Consider the following 22,114-nt stretch of genomic DNA (forward strand, 5'->3'; position numbering starts at 1 on the left):
TTTAAAAAAAAAGTTAACATTTTCCCCCCAACCTTTACTAGTTGAGTTAAAGATTCAGTAAAGTTAGTCAAATTACAATGTGGTGAATAACATTATTTGTGGAGAGTTTAATCAAGGGTGACCTTAATGGTGTAAATAGGTAGGTGGGTAGTCAATTAGCTAAATGATTATTTTCATGACTTGTTCTGTTCAACATTTTCCATGACAGGTTGAATATAAGTTGGGCTTTCAGGTGGACAACCCAGCAGCCATGGACATGCCTCAGGCCAATATCTCTGTACAAGGGGAGGTTCCACGCACAGTATCAGGTGAGAATGGATAAGAATCAACAATTGACAGATTTTGATCCATTTGAAGTATCCATTAAAAATAGGCTAGATTTTCTGATACAGCTGCTGTTTAGACCCAGCGGCAGGTTTATAAAGAAGCTCATGTAGAAGTGTGCTGTTTACATCCAATCTCTCCAGGTTAGCTCATTTGCATAACTTCAGTTGCAGATTTGGATTGGAAGCAGAAAATAGTGTGTAAGTGAAATTTAAAGGAAGGGAAAAATTTAAAAAAATGTCCAGTATAAGGGGACAAAAATGTTCGACGCCTTGGAAAGGCTCAGAAGGATTCCCAACATATTACAAGCCTTGGCCAAGGCTGAAGGGATAAGAAGTGACGGGCAGAAATGAAAAGAAAGGAGCTGGAGGTGCAGGCAACTGACCGAGTTACCACAGCATCAAACTCCTGGTTTGGTGAAGCGGAATGGTGTTGAAAGAGGTAGTTGCAGGGCACGTGACCTTCTGTGCCACTCCACACACCGTCCCTTAAGTTAGCATTGGAGCGTGCTTGCAAGAAGGTGCAACCAAGTTTTATGCCACAGCTGATGATTATTGTCTCTAGATATGACAACTCTGCTTCATGGTCGTTACAGGTGTCCTGACCACAGATGGCACAGCTCTGGATCTGGCTCTGGCTCTCTGTTGACCTGCACCCTGAAACGCCAGTTCCCAATGGTCATTGTCAAGTAGGTGTGACAATGCCCATAAATATGCTTGGTGGCATCTTCACAGGTATGGCCAATCAGGATATGCTGCTTGTTGCTTACCCTGGCATGCCATCTTTCAAGATATGCCATTGATAACATGTCACACTGTAAATAGGGTGCTTCAACATTAAGTTTAGTCAGTCATTCACACATCTTGGTGATGCCTTTGGGTTTGCTGTCCCAACTTCCTTTGGGAAGAGGGGTTTAAAGCGAGGTTTGGCCAACCCTGTCTGCAGATGCAACTGTGTCCTGATAGGTGAGCACAGAGCACCACTCATGTAGCCTGAGCTGCCTGATATCCCTCTGTAGGTCCTCTCCTCTTCTACATAATGTGTCAATTCAAGGGATTTCTACTCGTGCCAGTAACAATGTTGAGGCAAATAAAATTAACATTTGGCACAAAGGCTCATGAGTCAGCAGCAAAAAAATGGAAACGATCAAAAAATGACAGATTGCAGGCCAAGGACGGATTTGAAAAACAAGGATGAGAATTTTAAAATAGTCATTGCTAATGTAGCTTAGCGTGCACGGGGGTGATGGGACTTGGTGCGACTCAGGATACGGGCATCAGAGTTTTGGATGAGCTCAAGTTTATGGAGGGTGGGAAGCTGGCTAGGAGAGCATTGGAATAGTCGAGTCCAGAGGTAACAAAGGCATAGATGGGGGTTTCAGCAGCAGAGGAGCTGAGGCAGGGGCAGAGATGGGCGATGTTACGGAGGTGGAAATAGGTGGGCTTGGTGATGGACAATATATGGGCCGGAAGCTCAGCTCGGATCACATTGGACGCCAAGGTTGCGGACAGCCTGGTTCAGCCTCAAGCAGTGACCACGAAGGGTGATGGAATTTGTGGTGGGTCTGAAGACAGTAGCTTTGGTCTTCCCAATATTTAATTGGGGAACACAGTTCTGTCAAACTGCAATTTCTCCTTGCACAATGGTTCTAATCTTAGGACTTCCACATTGTCAAATCGTGGCACTTCTATCAGCGCTGTAAAACACAAGGGTACCCACCCCAGTTCTACTAAATCCCAGGACTCTTCACCTGCTAAAGCCTATTGTTGGGGGTTTTGCTAATTGCTTTGGCCAGTCAGTTATGTCTCCGGCTGCCTTATCTCTGAGCGGTTCGGATCGCTCACCCCTTAGTTCTGATCCCCAGACTTATTGGCAGATAGCGATATAGACAAACGAGCAGACCAGTGGTTTGGTACAAAGAAAACCAAAATTTATTAACTGAGAAAATAAGATAACAATACTATACAAAAGGATGATATGAATGCAGTACACTCTCACTTAACAGGGGAGGAGAAACGGCACATCGAGGGAAAATGGCTAAAATGACAATTCAGCAATCCCCTTAACTCCCACCCGCTACACCTAGCTAGATTATCTTGCGATGGGTCAGAAGTATAATGCTCACCAGTCTGAGATGTTGAAAGAAAAGCCTTGCCCCTTTGCCCTGTTGCCTGCTGATGTCACGTGGTCCCGCTGTTGCACAGACTTCACCGTCCAGGTAGAGATACCCCAGTAATTAAAAGGTCTCTGACAGGGTATCCTACCTCTCTGGACGGGCTCTCCTTCGATGGTCTTCTTCCTTGGTTGATGGCGAGGCAGGGCGCAGGAGACGAGGCAAGAGAGCGAATGGCTTCTCGAGAGGCTAGTTATACCCCCCTCGGTAGCCCTTATCTCTCTGCTCGATCAGCTCATTATTTTGTCTGATTTGAACGGGCTGGATTTAAACAAAAGGTATCGATCTTGGCCCATCGACTTGGATGGCCGGTAATCGGTTCCTGCCGGTTCTGCAGCTGCTCTCCTTTGTCCAACAGGTTCTTTGATGGGGGCCAGCCCCGTCTCGATGGCCCCGCTGATTATTTTGATTGTTTGAGCAAACGCCTTGATGGCCTTTATGCGTAGGTCTGATTGTAATTGGGTTTGTCCCCAATGCACATGCAAAAGTCTTGTCTGGTTTCGTGATCTCCTTGCTGCAGACATTGAAATGCACAAGCTGTTAGCTTGCCAGGGTCCGAATTGAAACTGACAGGCTTTCGGTCACGAGGTCTGACCGCAGCCATTTTGTTGTGCCCTGGATTTTAAAACTCAGTCTGATCAGGGTTTCTTTTAAAAACCAAATAAATCTTTGTGGGGGGAGATGTATGGAATTTTCGAATCCTTCACTATTCTTCCTCCCCAGTGCAGCTAAATTCCCCAGTACTGCTGTATACCAGGTACCTAACTCCAACTGGTACAACTTGCACTTTGAAATGGGAAAGGATTAAAAAAATAAACACTTAGACAAATACATATACAAAAAGTAGAAAAGCCTATTTATTTACATTTTTCACAATCATAAGTTCGACCCCATAAAATCTTGATCAGTGAAGAGGAAAGTCTATCTCCTGGTATTTTTTGGTTGGATCCTTGTACAAGGGCTGCACACTAATATTTGTTCACTTTGTTAGAAGAAGTAAGCATGCAGTACAACAGTAAACTACAGGACAATGAGGAAGTTTGTCCATGCTTGTATTTTTGCTACAAATGTTGAATCTTGAGTGGCATGCTTACCCCTTTTATTTGCTTGTTCATTCTTAACTCTGCTACCCAGACATTACTACCCCGTATAATAGTATGTGCAAGAATAAGAAGCTGCGTAGTTAAACATGTAATAATAGAAAATAGCTCCTTACAAAAAACTTGCAATGCTTTCTCGATTTAATCGAAGTCTGAAGAATGTGGACTGTTATGTTTTGGGGTAGAAACAACCCCATTACTCTTGAATTTTCAGCTGAATTATCTTGGACCACTGTCCTAGTCGACTATTTGTGCCTTTGAGATTGTCTTCACTAGCCTCACTATTTATGACAAAAGAGAAAACCCTAGACTGTCAATTACGTTTAAGCTACTGGAATTATGCTTCTGCCTCAGCAAGATCTATCTCCTTGATCAGCAATTGTGAATCGAAATGCTAGGCTGTATCTACCAACAACTTTTTACATACAGCTCTAATTCTCATCTCCTTAGGAACTGTTGCAACTAGGTAAAAATTAACCTGTCTTTCAATGAAGGTGTCAGTTTGTTTGATTCCTATATATTCCCAGGACTTTTGTCCATTCACTCCTTTTTATAGATTTGGATCAAATCCATTATAAATTCATAACTGGCAGCTGTTCTATTCATAACTGAACGAATAATGAAGTCTGTATATATTTGAAAGTTACATTTTAGACGTTCTCTCGAGCCTTTTGCCAGGCAGACTTTAACAATAAAGTTCACAATTGTTCTTGTCTTTTGCAGTATTTAGAGTGGACCTCTTATGCACAGGAAAACTTGATTCAGAGGTCACCATGGAAGTGCAGCTTAACTTGACCATTAACTCTTCAAAGAACTTCACAGTCCTGAACTTCAAAAGGAGGAAAATGTGCTACAAAAGTAAGCAGTGCTACATTCAAGTGTTTTTTGTGTGTCTTTTATTTCCCAGCCCAACAACTAATGATGAAAATGAGGCAGTACAGTCTGTTATGGTGAAACAAAACATTTTTCACTGTTGGTTTCATTTTGACACTGAAGCGAGGTGAACCTAGCCTAATTTATGGGGAATCTGATGTTTTTGTCTGGATTTATAATTGAATTTCCTTTTCTCATTGTTTCCCCTGCTGGATTACAGTTCCACAGTCCCTGAATGACCTCCAGTCCTTTACCCAAATAGTTATCGTGTGATGCTTGATGGAGTGTTTGTATTTGACTATGGGGGCTTGATAGCAGAGCCCGACCATGTCCTTGCTTAACATCTACATGCAAGTGCTGGGTAATGGTAAGGTACCCTGGCTGCTCTTTCCTAACCCAGACCAATTGTAGCACCTCTACTTTCAGATTAAGGATCAAACTTTTGTTGCAGATTTAATCACTCATCAACAAAATAGAAATGCTACTCAGACCCCAGTGTGATGTATTTAAATAATTAATGGAATCAACTGCACTTTACACGATAACTAGTTTCAAGTGTGTACATTCGCTGGTTTCAGTCATGTGAAATAATAATTGCAACAACAAAAAGATTCATTGAAACAGATACATTAAAAAAATGTTTTTGCCTCATTTCACGTAGGACTTGTTAAATGTCACAATGGGGCTAGTTCATTTTAGACTGAGCTTAATAGTATAAAATATGGAGAGAGAAAAATTATGTAAACTAAAGGAAATGAAGGACCTAAAATACCATTGTTGTATGCAATGGTTTAGTTAATATACTGGAAATGTAACGAATTTTGTATCCATGGGCTTCATGGGATTAAAGAGGCAGTGACTGCGTGGATACGAAATTAGCTAAGGGACAGAAAGCAGAGAGAAATGGTGAGCGCTTGGAGGGAAGTATACAGTGGTATCTCCCAGGGATTGGTATTAAGACCACTGCTCTTTTTTATAGTGTATGTACCTTTAAGAGGAACTATGTTTTTGAAGCCCTTGTATACTGTAGTACCAGTAGTGACCACTCGGGTATATAAGCCTGTGTAGCGTCTTCACAGAATCCCCACAGTGCAGATAGAGGCCATTTCGGCCCATCGAGCCTGCACTGACACATATCCCACCCGATCCCCGTAACCCCTACACCAACACATATCCCACCCTATCCCCATAACCCCATGTATTTAATCCCCCTAACACTAAGGGTCAATTTATCATAGCCAATCAACCTAACTCGCACATCTTTGGACTGTGGGAGGAAACCGGAGCACCCGGAGGAAACCCACGCAAACACGGGGAGAATGTGCAAACTCCACACAGACAGTCGCCCGAGGCCAGATTCGAACCCGGGTCCCTGGCGCTCTGAGGCAACAGTGCTAACCACTATGCCACCGTGCTGTTAGTTCACCTCCAGACTTTGTTCAGTAAACACTTGTTAAATCAACTCCTGCATTCCGTGTCTCCATTAACACACGGATCTAACATTTTTGATGACCTGGACTTTGGCATACAGGGCATAATTTCAAGCTTTGCAGATGATACGAAACTCTGAAATGTAGGCAACAGTGAGAAAGAAAGAAAGACTTGCATTTATATAGCTCCTTTCACAACCACCGGATGTCTCAAAGCGCTTTACAGCCAATTAAGTACTTTTTGAAGTGTAGTCACTGTTGTAATGTGGGAAACGCGGCAGCTAACTTGCGCACAGCAAGCTCCCACAAACAGCAATGTGGTAATGACCAGATAATCTGTTTGTTATGTTGGTTGGGGGATAAATATTGGCCAGGACACTGAGGATAACTCCCTTGCTCTTCTTCGAAATAGTGCCATGGGATCTTTTACGTCCACCTGGGAGAGCAGTCAGGGCCTTGGTTTAACGTCTCATCCGAAAGACAGCACCTCCGACAGTGCAGCACTCCCTCAGTACTGCATTGGAGTGTCAGCCTAGCTTTATGTGCTCAAGTCCCTGGAGTGGGATTTGAACCCACAACCTACCAATTGAGCCACAGCTGACACTGGGGGGGATAGTAACAGACTTCAGGAGGACATAGCAGGTGAAATGGGCAGATGCACATGGCAGATGAAATTTAATGCAGAGATATATGAAGTGATTCATTTTGGTAGGAAGAATGAGGAGAGGCAATATAAACTAAATGATACAATTTTAAAAGGGGTTCAGGAACACAGAGACCTGGGGGTGTACGTACACAAGTCTTTAAAGGTGGCAGGACAAATTGAGAAGGCTTTTTTTAGTTAATAAAAGGCATATGGGATCCTTGGCTTTATAAATAGAGGCATAGAGTGCAAAATCAACAAAATTATGCTAAACCTTTATAAAACACTGGTTAGGCCCCAGCTGGAGTATTGTGACTAATTCGGGGCACCGCACTTTAGGAAAAATATCAAGGCCTTGGAGAGAGTGCAGAGCAGATTTACGAGAATGGCACCAGGGATACAGGACTTTAGTAATGTGGAGAGACTAGAGAAACTGGGATTATTCTCCTGGGAGCAAAGAAGGTTAAGTGGAGACTTAATAGAGGTGTTCAAAATTATGGAGGGTATCGATAGAGTAAGTTAAGAGAAACTGTTTCCAGTGGCAGAAGGGTCGGTAACCAGATCACACGAGGAAAATATTTATCATGCAGTGAGCTGTTATGATCTGGATGTACTGCCTGAAAGGATGGTGGAAGCAGATTCACTAGCAACTTTGAAAAGAGAATTGGATAAACACTTGAAGGGGAAAAATTTGCAGGGCTATGGGGAAAAAACAGCAGGGGAGTGGGGCTAATTGGATAGCTTTTTCAAAGAGCTGACACTGGCATGATGAGGCTGAATTCTGAGCTGTATTATTCTATGAGTTGGAGCTTGTCTGAATTATGTCACAGCCGTCCTTTAATGCTATTTTTTAGTTGTATTCATTTTTCCTTTACCACCAAAATTTGACTGTGTGGGGTGATAGCAGCAGTGTGAAATTTAGTCAAATACTGCAATTTATAACCAGAAAAAGTAGCCCAATGAAAAAATGTCAATGTGCAGACCACGCCATTGTATAAATGTCGATGACAATAATTAGTAATTCTTATTCCAAATCCATGATAACAGTACAAAATTGAATCTTTTTTGAATCTATCTAATGTCTTAACAGCAAAACCAAACCTATTAATACAAGCTTATTCAGCTTTTCTCTGACACCTTGATAAACCACTAACGTGAAATAAATGCTCACATGTGATCTTTGCCAATTAATGCTTTCCTGCCAAAAACAGTTAGACTATTTATTTATCTTTATATTCCCTTTTGCCTTCCCATAATCTGCTTTGCGATGAAGCTTCCTTGGCCAAGTTGAAGAGCTGCAAACCCTTCTTGATTGAGCGTTGTGGTCAACTGTTCAGCGATAGGAAAGAGTGCCAGGGAACCTGGATCTTTGATGATTTGGTTCTCCCTGTGAGCAAGCACCTGGCCTTTGCACTGGCCATCCCCAGAATAGCATAATTGAGATGAAGAACATGTCATGTGGGAAATAAACCGCACAGATTTTTGTCCTATGCAGTAGAGTTCTAGGGTACTGCTTCACTGTGTAACTCCACTCCTTTTTAGGCAAAATTCTTTTTGTTGCGATTAATAGCGTGAAGAATATCAGTGCTTGGAAGTAGGGCATGTTTCCAGTTTGGATAACTTATATTAAGTAATGCCAGGCCAGGAAATGCATGACTAGATGCAGAAGGACACTCGCCATTCGGTAGCTATATAGTGTCCTAATGACAACCGTAAGAGAGCATCCTCAGCTGTACCAGTGTCATTTTTTTTTGTGGCCTGTAATGAGATTGTTAATTCAGTGTCAATTAGAACCAAACTGTGAGTAGTTTTGTTCTGTGAGACCAATCCTACTGTTGACTGGATTGAGGCTAACTAAACTCAGCTCACATAGGACTCTTAAAGTCATAAGAACATAAGAAATAGGAGCAGGAGTAGGCCATTCGGCCCTTCGAGCCTGCTTCACCATTCAATGAGATCATGGCTGATCTTCTGCCTCAAATCCATTCACCGGCCCTATTGCCATACCCCTTGATGCCCTTACTAGTCAGAAATCTATCGACTTCTGTTTTGAATATACCCAATGACTGAGCCTCCACATCCTTCTGGGGTAGAGAATTCCAAAGATTCACCACCCTCTGTGAAGAAATGTCTTCTCATCTCAGTCCTGAATGGCCTACCCTTTATCTTGAGGCTGTGGCCCCTGGTTCTAGACTCCCCAGCCAAGGGAAACATTCTCCCAGCATCCATCCTATCAAGCCCTGTAATAATTTTGTATGTTTCAATGAGATCCCCTCTCATTCTCAAGAGAATACAGGCCTAGTTTACTCAATCTCTTCTCATACGACAGTCCCGCCATCCCAGGAATCAATCTTGTGAACCTTCGTTGCACTCCCTCTATGGCAAGTATATCCTTCCTTAGGTAAGGAGACCAAAATTGTATACAGTACTCCAGGTGTGGTCTCACCAAGGCCGTATATAATTGGAGTAAGACTTCTTTACTCCTGTACTCAAACCCTCTTGTAATGAAGGCCAGCATACCGTTTGCCTTCCTAATGGCTTGCTGCACCTGCACATTCACTTTCAGTGACTCATGTACAAGGACACCTAGGTCCCTTTGAGCATCTGCATTCCCCAATCTTTCACCATTTAGGAAATACTCTGCCTTTCTGTTTTTTCTACCAAAGTGGATAACTTCACATTTATCCGCATTATATTCCATCTGCCATGTTCTCGCCCACTCACTGAGCCTTGAAGCCTCTTCACATCCTCTTCGCAACTGATACTACCAGCTAGCTTTGTATCATCAGCAAATTTGGAAATGTTGCATTTAGTCCCCTCATCTAAATCATTGATAAAGATTGTGAATAGCTGGGGCCCAATCACCGATCCTTGCGGTACCCCACGAGTCACAGCCTGCCATCCTGAAAAAGACCCATTTATCCCTACTCTTTGTTTTCTGTCTGTTAACCAATTCTCAATCCATGCTAGTATATTACCCCCAATTCCATGTGCTCTAATTTTGTTCACCAACCTCTTGTGTGGGACCTTAGCGAAGGCCTTCTGAAAATCCAAAAACACCACATCTACTGGTTCCTCTTTGTCTACTCCACTAGTTACATCCTCAAAGAACTCCAATAGGTTTGTCAAACAGGATTTCCCTTTCATAAATCCATGTTGACTGCCCAATCTTACTATTAGTTTCTAAGTGCCCAGATATTGCAATATTTATAATAGATTCCAGCATTTTCCCAACTACTGATGTGAGGCTAACAGGTCTGTAGTTCCCCGTTTTCTCTCTCCCTCCTTTCTTAAATAGCAGGGTTACATTTGCTATCCTCCAATCTGCAGGAACCGTTCCAGAATCTATAGAATTTTGGAAGATGACAACCAATGCGTCTGCTATTCCAATGGCCACCTCTTTCAAAACCCTAGGATGTAGTCCTTGGGATTTATTGACTTTTAGTCCCATTAATTTTGCTAGTACTGTTTATTTACTAATAATTTCTTTAAGTTCCTCATTCTCGTCACACCCTTGGTTTTCTTGTATTTCTGGGAGGTTTTTTGTGTCTTCCTCCGTGAAGACAGAAACAAAGTACAGGTTGGACCCCGGTAATCCGGCACCCTCGGGACCAGGCCGGTGCCGGACCATTGAAAATTCCGAACCACTGAAGGTTAGGTAATAACACCTAAAATAACAATATTAGGTACAACCCAAACGCCCGACTCCTTCGGCACTCGCCCACCCTTCACTGAAACTGCGTCACAGTTTACTGTACTAGAAATAACTGGAAAACTGGAAAGTAGATAAAGCATACAGTATAAACACAATACAGGTAAGGATTAAATAAAAAACAATCATTTAATTACCGTGAATACAGCTTTATTTCCACTTACAAAAAATGGTCAGATGATAAGTTCAAGTCAACTTATATCTGAGTTACATCAGGGATTTCTTCATTGTAGTTTGTTCTGGGGTTTCTTCTGGGCTATCAGCTGATGGGTCATCTGGGTCAGACGAGGTAGAGGCGACAGGATTATCGATGCTCCCTATAGGACGTTGACTCTTGGTGACTTCCTTCTTAGTGGTAAACCAGTCTTGAATGCTTGTCTGTCGCATGTGTTTCGGTTTTTCCTTTATAAGCGCTTCTTGGACCATGTAAATAATCATGATCTGTTGTTCCGAGATGAAGTTCCGTTGTTCTAATCCTTTTATCAGATCTGTTGCTAACTGAATACATTTGTCAACAGAATACCTTTCCTCAACGTCATCCTCATCATCATCACCATCATCACATACTTCTACATGTTCACTATTCTGATTCTGTACCATTCCAACAATTTCTTCATCTGTCATCTGGTTTACAACAGGTAAACATAGAAACATAGAAGATAGGAGCAGGAGTAGGCCATTCGGCCCTTCGAGCCTGCTCCGCCATTCAATGAGATCATGGCTGATCATCCAAATTCAGTACCCTGTCCCTGCCTTCTCCCCATATCCCTTGATCCCTTTAGCCTTAAGAAATATATCCAACTCTTTTTTGAATATATTTAATGAACTGGCCTCCACCGCCCTCTGTGGCAGAGAATTCCACAGGTTCACCACTCTGGGTGAAGAAATTCCTCCTCATTTCAGTCCTAAATAGCTTACCCCTTATCCTTAGACTATGACCCCTGGTTCTGGACTCCCCGGCCATCATAAACATCCTTCCTGCATCTAGTCTGTCCAGGCTTGACAGAATTTTATAGGTTTTGATGAGATCCCCTCTCAATCTTCTAAACTCCAGTGAGTATAATCCCAATCGACACAATCTCTCCTCATACGTCATTCCTGCCATCCCAGGTATCAGCCTGGTGAATCTTCGCTGCACTCCTTCCATGGCAAGAACGTCCTTCCTCAGGTAAGGTGACCAAAACTGCACACAATACTCAAGGTGCGGTCTCACCAAGGCCCTGTACAACTGTAGCAAGACATCCTTGTTCCTGTACTCGAACCCTCTTGCTACGAAGGCCAACATACCATTTGCCGCCTTAACCGCCTGCTGCACCTGCATGCTTACCTTCAGCGACTGGTGCACAAGAACACCCAGGTCTCTTTGCACTTCCCCTTCTCCCAATCTATTGCCATTCAAATAATCTGCCTTCCTGTTTTTGCCACCAAAGTGGATAACCTCACATTTATCCACATTATAGTGCATTTGCCATGTTTCTGCCCAATCACCCAATCTGTCCAAATCGTACTGGAGTTTCACGACATCCTCCTCACAGCTTACCCTCCCACCCAGCTTTGTGTCGTCTGCAAATTTGGAGATATTACATCCAATTCCCTCGTCCAGATCATTAATATATATTGTGAACAGCTGGGGTCCTAGGACCGATCCTTGCGGTACCCCACTAGTCACTGCCTGCCACTCGGAAAACGACCCGTTTATTCCAACTCTTTGCTTTCTGCCCGCCAACCAGTTCTCTATCCAAGTCAATACCTTGCCCCCAATCCCATGTACCTTAATTTTGCACGCTAATCTCTTATGTGGGACCTTATCGAAAGCCTTCTGAAAGTCCAAATACACCACATCCACTGGTTCTCCCTTATCTATTTTACCAGTTACATCCTCAAAAAATTCCAGTAGATTAGTCAAGCATGATTTACCTTTTGTAAATCCATGTTGACTTTGTCCGATCCTGTCACTGCTTACCAAGTGCTCTGCTATTACATCTTTTATAATAGATTCTAGCATTTTCCCCACTACCGATGTCAGGCTTACCGGTCGAAAATTCCCCGCTTTTTCTCGACCACCTTTTTTGAATAGTGGGGTAACATTAGCTACCCTCCAATCCATGGGTACTGTTCCAGAGTCTATCGAGTTCTGGAAGATGACCAGCAATGCATCTACTATTTCTAGGGCCACTTCCTTAAGTACCCTGGGATGTAGATTATCAGGCCCTGGGGATTTATCGGTCTTCAGTCCCATCAATTTTCCTAACACCATTTCCCTACAAATACTGATTTCTTTCAGTTTCACCCTTTCATCAGGCCCTATGTTCCCCGGCATCTCTGGGAGGTTATTTGTGTCCTCCTTTGTGAAGACAGAACCAAAGTATGAATTTAGTTGGTCTGCCATTTCTTTGTTTCCCATTATAAATTCCCCTGATTCTGACTGTAATCTTTTTCTCTTCACATATCTATAAAAGCTTTTACAATCAGTTTTTATGTTCCCTGCAAGCTTACTCTCATATTCTATTTTCCCTTTCTTAATTAATCCCTTTTTCCTCCTTTGTTGAATCTTAAACTGCTCCCAATCCTCAGGATTATTGATTTTTCTGGCCAATTGATATGTCGTCTCCTTGGATCTTATGCTATCCCTAATTTCCCTTGTTAGCCACGGTTGAGTCACCTTTTTTGTTTTATTTTTATGCCAAACTGGGATGAACAAATTCTGTAGCTCATCCATTCGGTCTTTGAATGTTTGCCATTGCCTATCCACCGTCAACCCTTTGAGTGCCATTCCCCAATCAATCCTACCCAACTCGCTCCTCAGACCATCGTAGTTTCCTTTATTTAAATTGAGGACCCTTGTCTCTGAGTCAACTACTTCATTCTCCATCTTAATGAAGAATTCGATCATATTATGATCGCTCCGACCCAAGAGGCCTCGTACAACAAGATTGCTAATTAATCCTTTCTCGTTACATAATACCCAGTCTAAGATGGCCTGATCTCTGGTTGGTTCCTCGACATATTGGTCCAGGAAACCATCCCGTACACACTCCAGGAATTCCTCCTCCACAGTGTTGTTACTAATTTGGTTGGCCCAATCTATATGTAGATTAAAGTCACCCATGATGACTGCTGTGCCCTTATTGCACGCTTCTTTAATTTACCTTTTAATGCCATCCCCAACCTCCGCCTTACTGTTTGGAGGTCTATATATCACTTCCACAAATGTTTTTTTCCCCTTCGTATTTCTCAATTCTACCCATACAGATTCCACATCATCAGAGCTAATATCCTTCATTACAATTGTGTTAATCCCTTCTTTAACCAGTAATGCTACCCCACCTCCCTTTCCTTTTTGCCTATCTTTCCTGAACATTGAATACCCCTGGATGTTGAGTTCCCAGTCTTGGCCATCCTTGAGCCACGTTTCCGTAATCCCAACCAAATCATATTCGTTTACCTCTATTTGCGCAGCCAATTCGTCCACCTTATTACAAATGCTCCTCGCATTAAGACACAAAGCCTTCAGGCTTGTTTTTTTAACGCTCTTAGACCTATTAGAATTATTATTTACTGTGGCCACGTTTGATTTAAACCGTTGATTTTTCTGACTGCCACTTTTGTTTTTCTCCTTCCTACCTTTTGCTTTTATCCCTGTTTCCCTTTCCTCTGTCTCCCTGCTCAGGTTCCCAACCCCCTGCCATTTTAGTTTAAACCCCCCCGAACAGTGCTAGGAAACCTCCCCGCAAGGATATTTGTCCCGCTCTGGTTCAGGTGCAACCCGTCCGACTTGTACTAGTCCCACCTTCCCCAGAAGCAGGCCCAGTGATCCAGGGCCTACATTATGGTCGACACCCATCCAATCATGTAAGTCACCCTCCTCCAAATTGTCCGTCATCTCCAATACTGCAGGGTTGGACAAACCCTTGGCATCATCCATTAACTCTGAAATAATTTCTGCTTCCTCAGAAATGCGAAACCCAATGAAATCGGCTTCATCATTATCATTATCATTGTCAAACATACGAGCTGGCCACAGATTCTGCCACCCATGTTTTAGAGTGTTTGGAGTTACCTTTTCCCAGGCACGAGCTAGTGACCATACCATATCCTTCATGTTGAAATCTTTAAGAACTTCTGTCAGGTGCTTCCCTCCATGAACTGCCAGTAATATGCAGTGCATTAATTCAGACCTATACTTTGCTTTCATTGATCGTAAGATTCCTTGATCGCATGGCTGAATAATAGATGTAGTTTGGGGGTAAATAGATACCTGTAATGTTACCTTTAATAAGATTTTCAGCCTTAGGGTGGGCGGAACAATTGTCCAGAACCAAGACTATTTTACAATTTGGGTCAAGGCCAACACTTTTGCAATGTGCTCGTGCCTCTGGCACAAAATGCTTCTCATACCACTCAAGAAAAAAATGCAGTTGTCATCCATCCTTCCTTATTCCCTCGATAAATGACTGGGAAGATTTTAACACCTTTAAACGCACGTGGGTTAACACTTTTTCCAATCACGAACAATTTGCACCTATGAGTTCCAGCAGCATTACTGCAGCCAAGTACAGTAACTCTCTCCTTCGAATCCTTCAAACCGGATGGTGCCTCCTCAGTGTCCGTAGCCAACGTTTTCCTTGGCATGCACTTCCAATACAGAGCTGTTTCGTCCGCATTATACACTTGTTCAGGTGATAATTTCTCAGCTGCAACATACCTGGCAAATTTGTCTACATAGGCCGTGGCTGCTTCTGTGTCTGCACTTTTTTTCTCACCACACACACGATAAAGACTAATGCCATGCCTATTTTTAAACCTATGCAGCCAGCCCTGTGAATATTCACATTCATCCTGAATGTTCAATTCTCTGGAATATTTTAGCCTGTGCTATAATCATTTCTCCAGAAATTCTGCCTGACTCCACACTGCGAAACTGCCAAAACCACTGCATGAGAGCACTCTCCACGTCAGTTTGCTTACCTTCCTTTAATGTCTTACGTGATTTGATTACCTTTTTACTTTCTGTGTCAGCAAAGAACTTTCTAATTTTATCTTTCTGTTTTTTAATATATACAGTAGATGAGCCGACACTGTACTGATCGCACAAGGCTCTTACTGATGTTCCGCTCTCCAGTTTTTTCAATAAATCAACCTTTTCCAATAGAGTTACTGACACATGCTTACGCTTCACACGATTATCACCACCTATTGACTTCTTAGGTGCCATATTGAAGGGTAAATAATAGCCAGAAATAAGCACAGACCACTGGGAGTGACGATCGCACATGTAAACAATGTTTGTTTATATCGCGGGAAACGGTGGCGCCACCGAGCAGCTGCTCCGCAAACTAAAGACCGCCGGTTTCAATTCGTGCCGGACCCCTGAAGGTGCCGGACCATCGGGTGTCGGATTACTGGGCTTCAACCTGTATTTATTTAATTTCTCTGCCATTTCCTCATTCCCCATTATAAATTCTCCCGTCTCTGACTGTAAAGGACCTACATTTACCTTCGCCAGTCTTTTCCTTTTCACATGCCTTTAGAAGCTTTTACAATCCGTTTTTATATTTTTCGCTAGTTTGTGCTCATATTCCATTTTCCCTTTCTTAATCAATTTCTTGGTCCCCCTTTGCTGATTTCTAAAAAGAGCCCAATCCTCAGGCTAACCGCTTTTTCACAGAAATCACAGAAACCCCACAGTGCAGATAGAGGCCATTTCGGCCCATCGAGCCTGCACTGACACATATCCCACCCGATCCCCGTAACCCCTACACCAACACATATCCCACCCTATCCCCATAACCCCATGTATTTAATCCCCCTAACACTAAGGGTCAATTTATCATAGCCAATCAACCTAACCTGCACATCTTTGGACTGTGGGAGGAAACCGGAGCACCCGGAGTAAACCCACGCAAACACGGGGAGAATGTGCAAACTCCACACAGACAGTTGCCCGAGGCCGGATTTGAACCCGGGTCCCTGGCGCTGTGAGGCAACAGTGCTAACCACTATGCCACCGTTTCTGGCAACTTTATAAGCTTCCTCCTTTGACTTAATACTAGCTTTAATTTCTTTTGTTAGCCATGGTTGGATCACTTTTTCTTTTGGGTTTTGATGCCCTAGAGGAATATATGTTTTTTTGCAAATTATGTATTATTTCCTTGAATGTTACCCATTGTATGTCCACCTTCAAAGCTTTTAGTGTAGTCTCCCAATCTACTATGGCCAACTTGTCCTGTAACATAGTAAAACATCCCAAGGCGTTTCACAGAAGTGTTATCAAACAAAATTTGACACTGAGCCACATAGAGATATTGGGACTGATGACCTAAAAGCTTGGTCAAAGAGCTATTAAGGAGCATCTTAAAGGAGGAGAGATGGGTAGAGAGGCAGAGAGGTTTAGGGAGGGAACTCCAGAGTTTAGGGCCTAGGCAGCTGAAAGCATGGTCGCCAATGGTGGAGCAATTACATTCGAGGATGTGCAAGAGGCTAAAATTTGAGGAGAGCAGAGACCATGCAGGATTGTCGGGCTGGAGGAGGTGACAGAGATGGGGAGGGCGAGCTCATAAATGGATTTGGAAACCAGGATGAGAATTTTTAAATTGAGGCATTGCCGGACCAGGAGCCAATGTAGGCCAGCGAGCACAGGGGTAATGGATGAACAGGACTTGGTGCAGGTTAGGATATGGGCAGCAGAGTTTTTGGATGAGCTCAAGTTTATGGAAAATGGGAGGCCGACCAGGAGAGCTTTGGAAATGTCAAATCTAAAGGTAACAAAGGCATGAATGAGAGTTTCAGCAGCAGACGAGTTGAGGCAGGGGCGGAGTTTGATGCTATTACGGTAGTGGAGGTAGGTGGTCTTGGTGATGGCGTGCATATGTGGTCGGAAGCTCATATCTGGGTTAAATACGACACTAAGGTAGCGAACAACCTGGTTGAGACTCCAGGCAGTTGCCAGGGAGAGGGATGGAGTCGGTGGCTAAGGGACGGAGTTTGTGGCGGGACTGAAGACGGTGGCTTCTGTAGAAGTGCCTTACTTCTTAGCTCTGGGTAATGACTCAATACACACTTGGATTCATCAGACGGACAGGCCTTTTATTTCTTTTTCTTGCAAGGGGAATCAGCACCTCTACTCAAGGGGTGAGGCTACTATTCCAATGATACAGCGTAAGCGTTCCATATTTATACAGTGTAACAAACAAGTTTGATTGACATTCCTTTGTTCCTCTATCAGGATACATATTAGATTAATCATCAGGTCTTATGACGTATTGACAGAAGGATCCTGGACACATAAGTCAACCGTTAATCTATAACAGGGCATGAATCGTGTAACCGGAGGTCCTCTTTAATCTTAATCATGTATTGGGAGGGTAGGTTTGCTTACGGTCACGAGTTGTCAGGTCACTGGTTACTTCAAAACCGGAACCCATTGTTTCACTTCTACATTCTCATTAAGTGGGCAGACATCTGTTCTTGGCTGTAATCTAAGTACGTGCAATAGCTCTAGTTACACATCGACACTTGCCCAGTGTCAAGTCTGAAAACTTTTACCCAGCAAGCACTTGAAATTAACCCCTTGTATCATGTAGATTTCCTCATTCCCCCCTTTTGTCCTTTCTATGGACAATCCATTTCGCTAAGTTTAAGAAACTCTGCATCAAAGGTCTCACCCTTAATATCCTCATATTCAGACATCATTGGTACTGGAGGAGTTGACGTTAATAAGGAAAGGACTTTTGTACACAATTTTAAACAACCAATCAATAAACTAATTAAAATTATTATCATCACAATTGCGATTAAGGCTTCCAAAATTTGCTTTCCTAGTGCTCCTCCCCATCCTGAAATCCAATCCCACATGGACCATGGTTCAGGTTGACGTAGTTTCTCTACAGCCTCCTTTATGTGGTTTACCAGGTTGGTGATATTTTCTGAGCTATCTGGAATATAGGTGCAACATTCGGTTTTTATGATTGCACATGTGCCCCCTTCTTTTGCCAACAAATAGTCCAGAGCCATGCGGTTTTGTAAAGCAACAGTGCGCAAAGCCACCATTTCTGCGTTTACATCACTAAGAGCATCAGCAGTATCATTGGCTATTTGTTCCAACACTGCTGCCATGTTTATAGATTCTCTTGCTAACTTCCCTGTTCCATACCAGGGAAATGCTATAGCAAAGAACCTTTCAGTTTCTGTAATGGCTCGTTTTGCTCGTGTCCCAGGGTGGCTATCCAAAGATGAAATATGATGTATATAGGGCACTACATATCCCAAATAACATGACCCAGTCCAATTTTGTGGTAACCAAGGGTATGCTCTATGCCCACAGATGAAATAGGTGTTATTATAGGCTTCAAATTTGTTCCATATCTGGTGCATCATTCCTATTCCTTGTTCTCCTTTCCAGATTTTTTTATTAGTCAAATTTTGTACTGTGGACAGGTTCCACCGTCCCCAATAGGGCCATTCGACTGCGCCCGGTGGTTTAGTAGTAGTTTTAGTCAAAGTGTAGTTACATTTGCACTTACTCCATCTATCTTCTACTACCTTATCCTGCCTAATCCTAAGACTCGGGGGTTGATACGGGGGTACCTGCATAGTGTGATCCTGAAGCTGAACCTTCATAGTCTCGTTATAGCATATAATATAAAAGAAATCACTGTTTAAAAGTACACATTCTTCTATGCATGGTTTGCCCTTCAGGGGATCTGGGTAAATCAATATGGCAGTTTCAATTATCGTTAACAAAGGGAACAGTCTTATTAGAGTCCAAATCCAGTTCATCTTGGCAGTGTATCGTCTTCAACTGATGCCTTCTTACAATGGGACGCATGTATCCATGTTGGTCGCTCCTTTACTTTTACAGCGGTGTTTGTGGTCAGGAGTACTTGGAAGGGTCCCTCAAATCTGGGTTGAAGGCCATTCTTTCACTTGAAGATTTTTATGTAGACGTTATCTCCTGGCTCGAAAGTATGGCACTTTCCTTCAGCGGGATCGACCTGGGCTTCCTTCACCTGTTGATGGAAACTAGAAATGCATTTGGTTAGTGCAATGCAATAACTCAACATATCTTCCTCCATTTTATGAATGTCCATTTGTTTAGCTGTTAAAGGTGCCGAAAAGGGCAATCTTTGTGGTCTTCCCATGACGATCTCGTGAGGCGACAATCCTGTAGTTCTGTTGGTAGCAGACTGCATTGTCATTAAAGCTATGGGTAAAAAATCAACCCATTTAAGTCCAGTTTCTCTACACAGTTTTGCAGGCTTGTTTTTCAGCATCCCGTTATATCTTTCCACTAGTCCAGCCGACTGTGGATGATAACTGCAATGGAGGTGCTGGTTAATCTGTAAGGCTTTGCATAGTTCCTTAATCAATGTTCCCGTAAAATGGGACCCATTGTCACTTGACAGTTTTGCTGGTATCCCAAAGCGAGGTACAATGTCCTTCAATAAACATTTAGCAACAGTAGTGGCGTCACTCTCTACAAGGAAACGCTTCAATCCATCTTGAAAACATATCAACAATAACTAATACATATTTAAAGCTCATACACACAGGTAGTTCAATAAAATCCATTTGCAAGTGTACAAAAGGGCCCATGGGGTTTGGGTGGGATGCGGGCTGTACCTTCTTTATTTTCCCTGCATTCATGGTCTGGCAGATAGTACAATTTTCACATATTTGTTTTGCCAACTTTGAGATTCCTGGTGCATACCAGGTCTTGAGGATATAGTCCGCCATCCCCCCTTTGCCCGCATGGGTGAATTTATGAACACATCGGGCAATTGGTGATAGTAATGATTTGGGTGCCACCATGCGGCCGTCATGATGAACCCATAAGCCGTCAGTGTTTTTTTAAAACAATGATTATCAACCCATTCCTTTACTTCATCAGAACTGGCCCTATCTTGATGGGTCAGCACATCATCTAAGGACGGGGGCTGCGGTATCTCTGGCTTTTCCCTAACAGGGAAGGCTGAAACTTGTCGTTCAGTACTTGATATAGCTACTGACTTAGCAGCGCTATCTGCAGCAGCGTTTCCAAGCGCAACCTTGTCCAAATGCCCCGTGTGCGCTTGGCACTTAATAATTGCAATCTGTTTACGTCTCTGAATAGCTAGTAAAAGATTTTGCACTTCTTGTGCATTTTTAATCTGGGTTCCCGAGGAAGTCAGGTAACCGCGAATTTTCCAAATTTGTCATGCTCATGTCTGGTTATTTCTGAATAGTTCAACATCCATTGTCTACAATAGCCAGTCATTCCTAGAAAATGCTTCATTTCTCTTTTAGTTTTTGGCAACGATATGTTGCAAACGACCTTTATTCTATCCGGCGTTAACTCCCTGTTTTAACAATGATTCCATCACTGGCTCAATTCCTTTTTCTGCTTTCTTTGACAATGGATACTGTGACCTTTTGGGTAATGATGCAGCTGGATTAATTATAACTTTATAGGGCTGTGCAGTCTAATAGTTAGGAGGTATTTTAAATTTAAAAACGGCTGATAATCTTGTCCTGTTTTGTCATAGCAGGCCGTGCAGTGCAATTTTGAATGCCATTTCCCTAGTTTCAGGGATTCCTGGTATTGTTTTATGGAGCTTGTAACGAATCCCCACGCTCCTAACAGACTGACAAGTTTGGGACTCAAACTTGGGTCGGCAATTTCCCATGCGTAAAGAACAGGGTGTTTTATTTCTGTTACTGGGTACACATATGCCTTATCTACTTGGATTTCTACCGTTACTCCTGATGGGGAGCAAATGATTGTAGCATTCATTTTGCACAGCAAGTCTCTTCCACATAAATTCATAGAGACATCTCCTGATAACAGAAAGGAGTGTTCTTCCTCAAATTCTTCTACTTTTACTGTGAGGGGAGTCGATTGATTCAAGCATTGTAGTATTCCAGCCAATCCAGCTATCGGGGTCTTTTTCCCATTAATAGGCATTCCTTCAGAATATCCTTTCCCTAACACCGAAAAGGTTGCTCCTGTATCTACTAAAATGACATAGGTCTCCCAGCTATTTGCATTTTAATTTCAGGTTCGCTGCGTGAATTTAAAGAAACAACGGGCATTTGGTGGTCTGTGGCGCCTGGGGCTGCTGGTGTCAGTCAGTAATTCTGATCTCTATTTCTCCTAAATCCCTGTCCGTTTGTAGGGTAACCTCCTGACTGGTCCGAAAAAGGGTTATGGACAGTGAAATTAGGACCTTTATTCTCTAACGGAGGTCCATTATTGGAGGTTTGGTTCTGACGATTTTTCGCAGGGCATTGGTTTGCCCAATGTCCGGGTTGTCCGCAATTATAACAATTACCAGATCGTCCATACCCTCTTACTCTACCGCGTCTTCCTCTACATTCCCCTCTATTCATCCTTCTATAGTTACCTTGTTATCCTACCATAATAGAGGAGAAAGGTATTTCTTCGGGGTAATCTTTTTTTTTTCTGACTCAACAAACATAGAGGCAGTCTTTTTATCTGGCTGTTCTCTATTTCTCTCTTGTCCGTTAAACATTCCTCGAGACAAGTAATTCTTTCTATGTTAAATGAACCATCTGAGGGAAAGGGTCTAGTCTTATTTACAGTCCATTTGGACCAATTTAGTGGGTGATCAATGGATGATTGACCACAGTTCTTTAACATAAAGGCTGCTGGCGTGCCTTTCTCGGGTGGCTTACTGGTGCTAGCACCCATTGTAGCAGCTTAAATGGTTCACTTAAAACAATCTAAACTCCCGTGACAATCCGTGATCTGCGTTGTATGCCCCTACAGATCAGATTAATAAACTATACATACGTATCAAAATTACAGTCACATCCAATCTTCTTGGTCTTTACTTCAAATCAGTGTCACAAAGTCCTTGA

General features: G+C 42.8%; 1 protein-coding gene across 3 annotated transcripts in view; it reads left to right on the top strand.

The window, feature by feature from the left end:
- Positions 1-22,114, top strand: part of ryk (receptor like tyrosine kinase) — a 436,205-nt gene that overhangs the window by 197,848 nt on the left and 216,243 nt on the right. For all 3 annotated transcript variants that reach the window (XM_085990858.1, XM_085990859.1, XM_085990860.1), the window contains 2 exons: positions 209-308; positions 4,321-4,455. In XM_085990858.1, the coding sequence (XP_085846984.1) occupies positions 209-308; positions 4,321-4,455 (235 nt within the window). The remainder of the gene's footprint in view (positions 1-208; positions 309-4,320; positions 4,456-22,114) is intronic.

The sequence above is a fragment of the Somniosus microcephalus genome, chromosome 6, assembly GCF_052327205.1.
Source record: "Somniosus microcephalus isolate GS21.2 chromosome 6, FLI_Smic_1.0, whole genome shotgun sequence".
Lineage (NCBI taxonomy): Eukaryota > Metazoa > Chordata > Chondrichthyes > Squaliformes > Somniosidae > Somniosus > Somniosus microcephalus.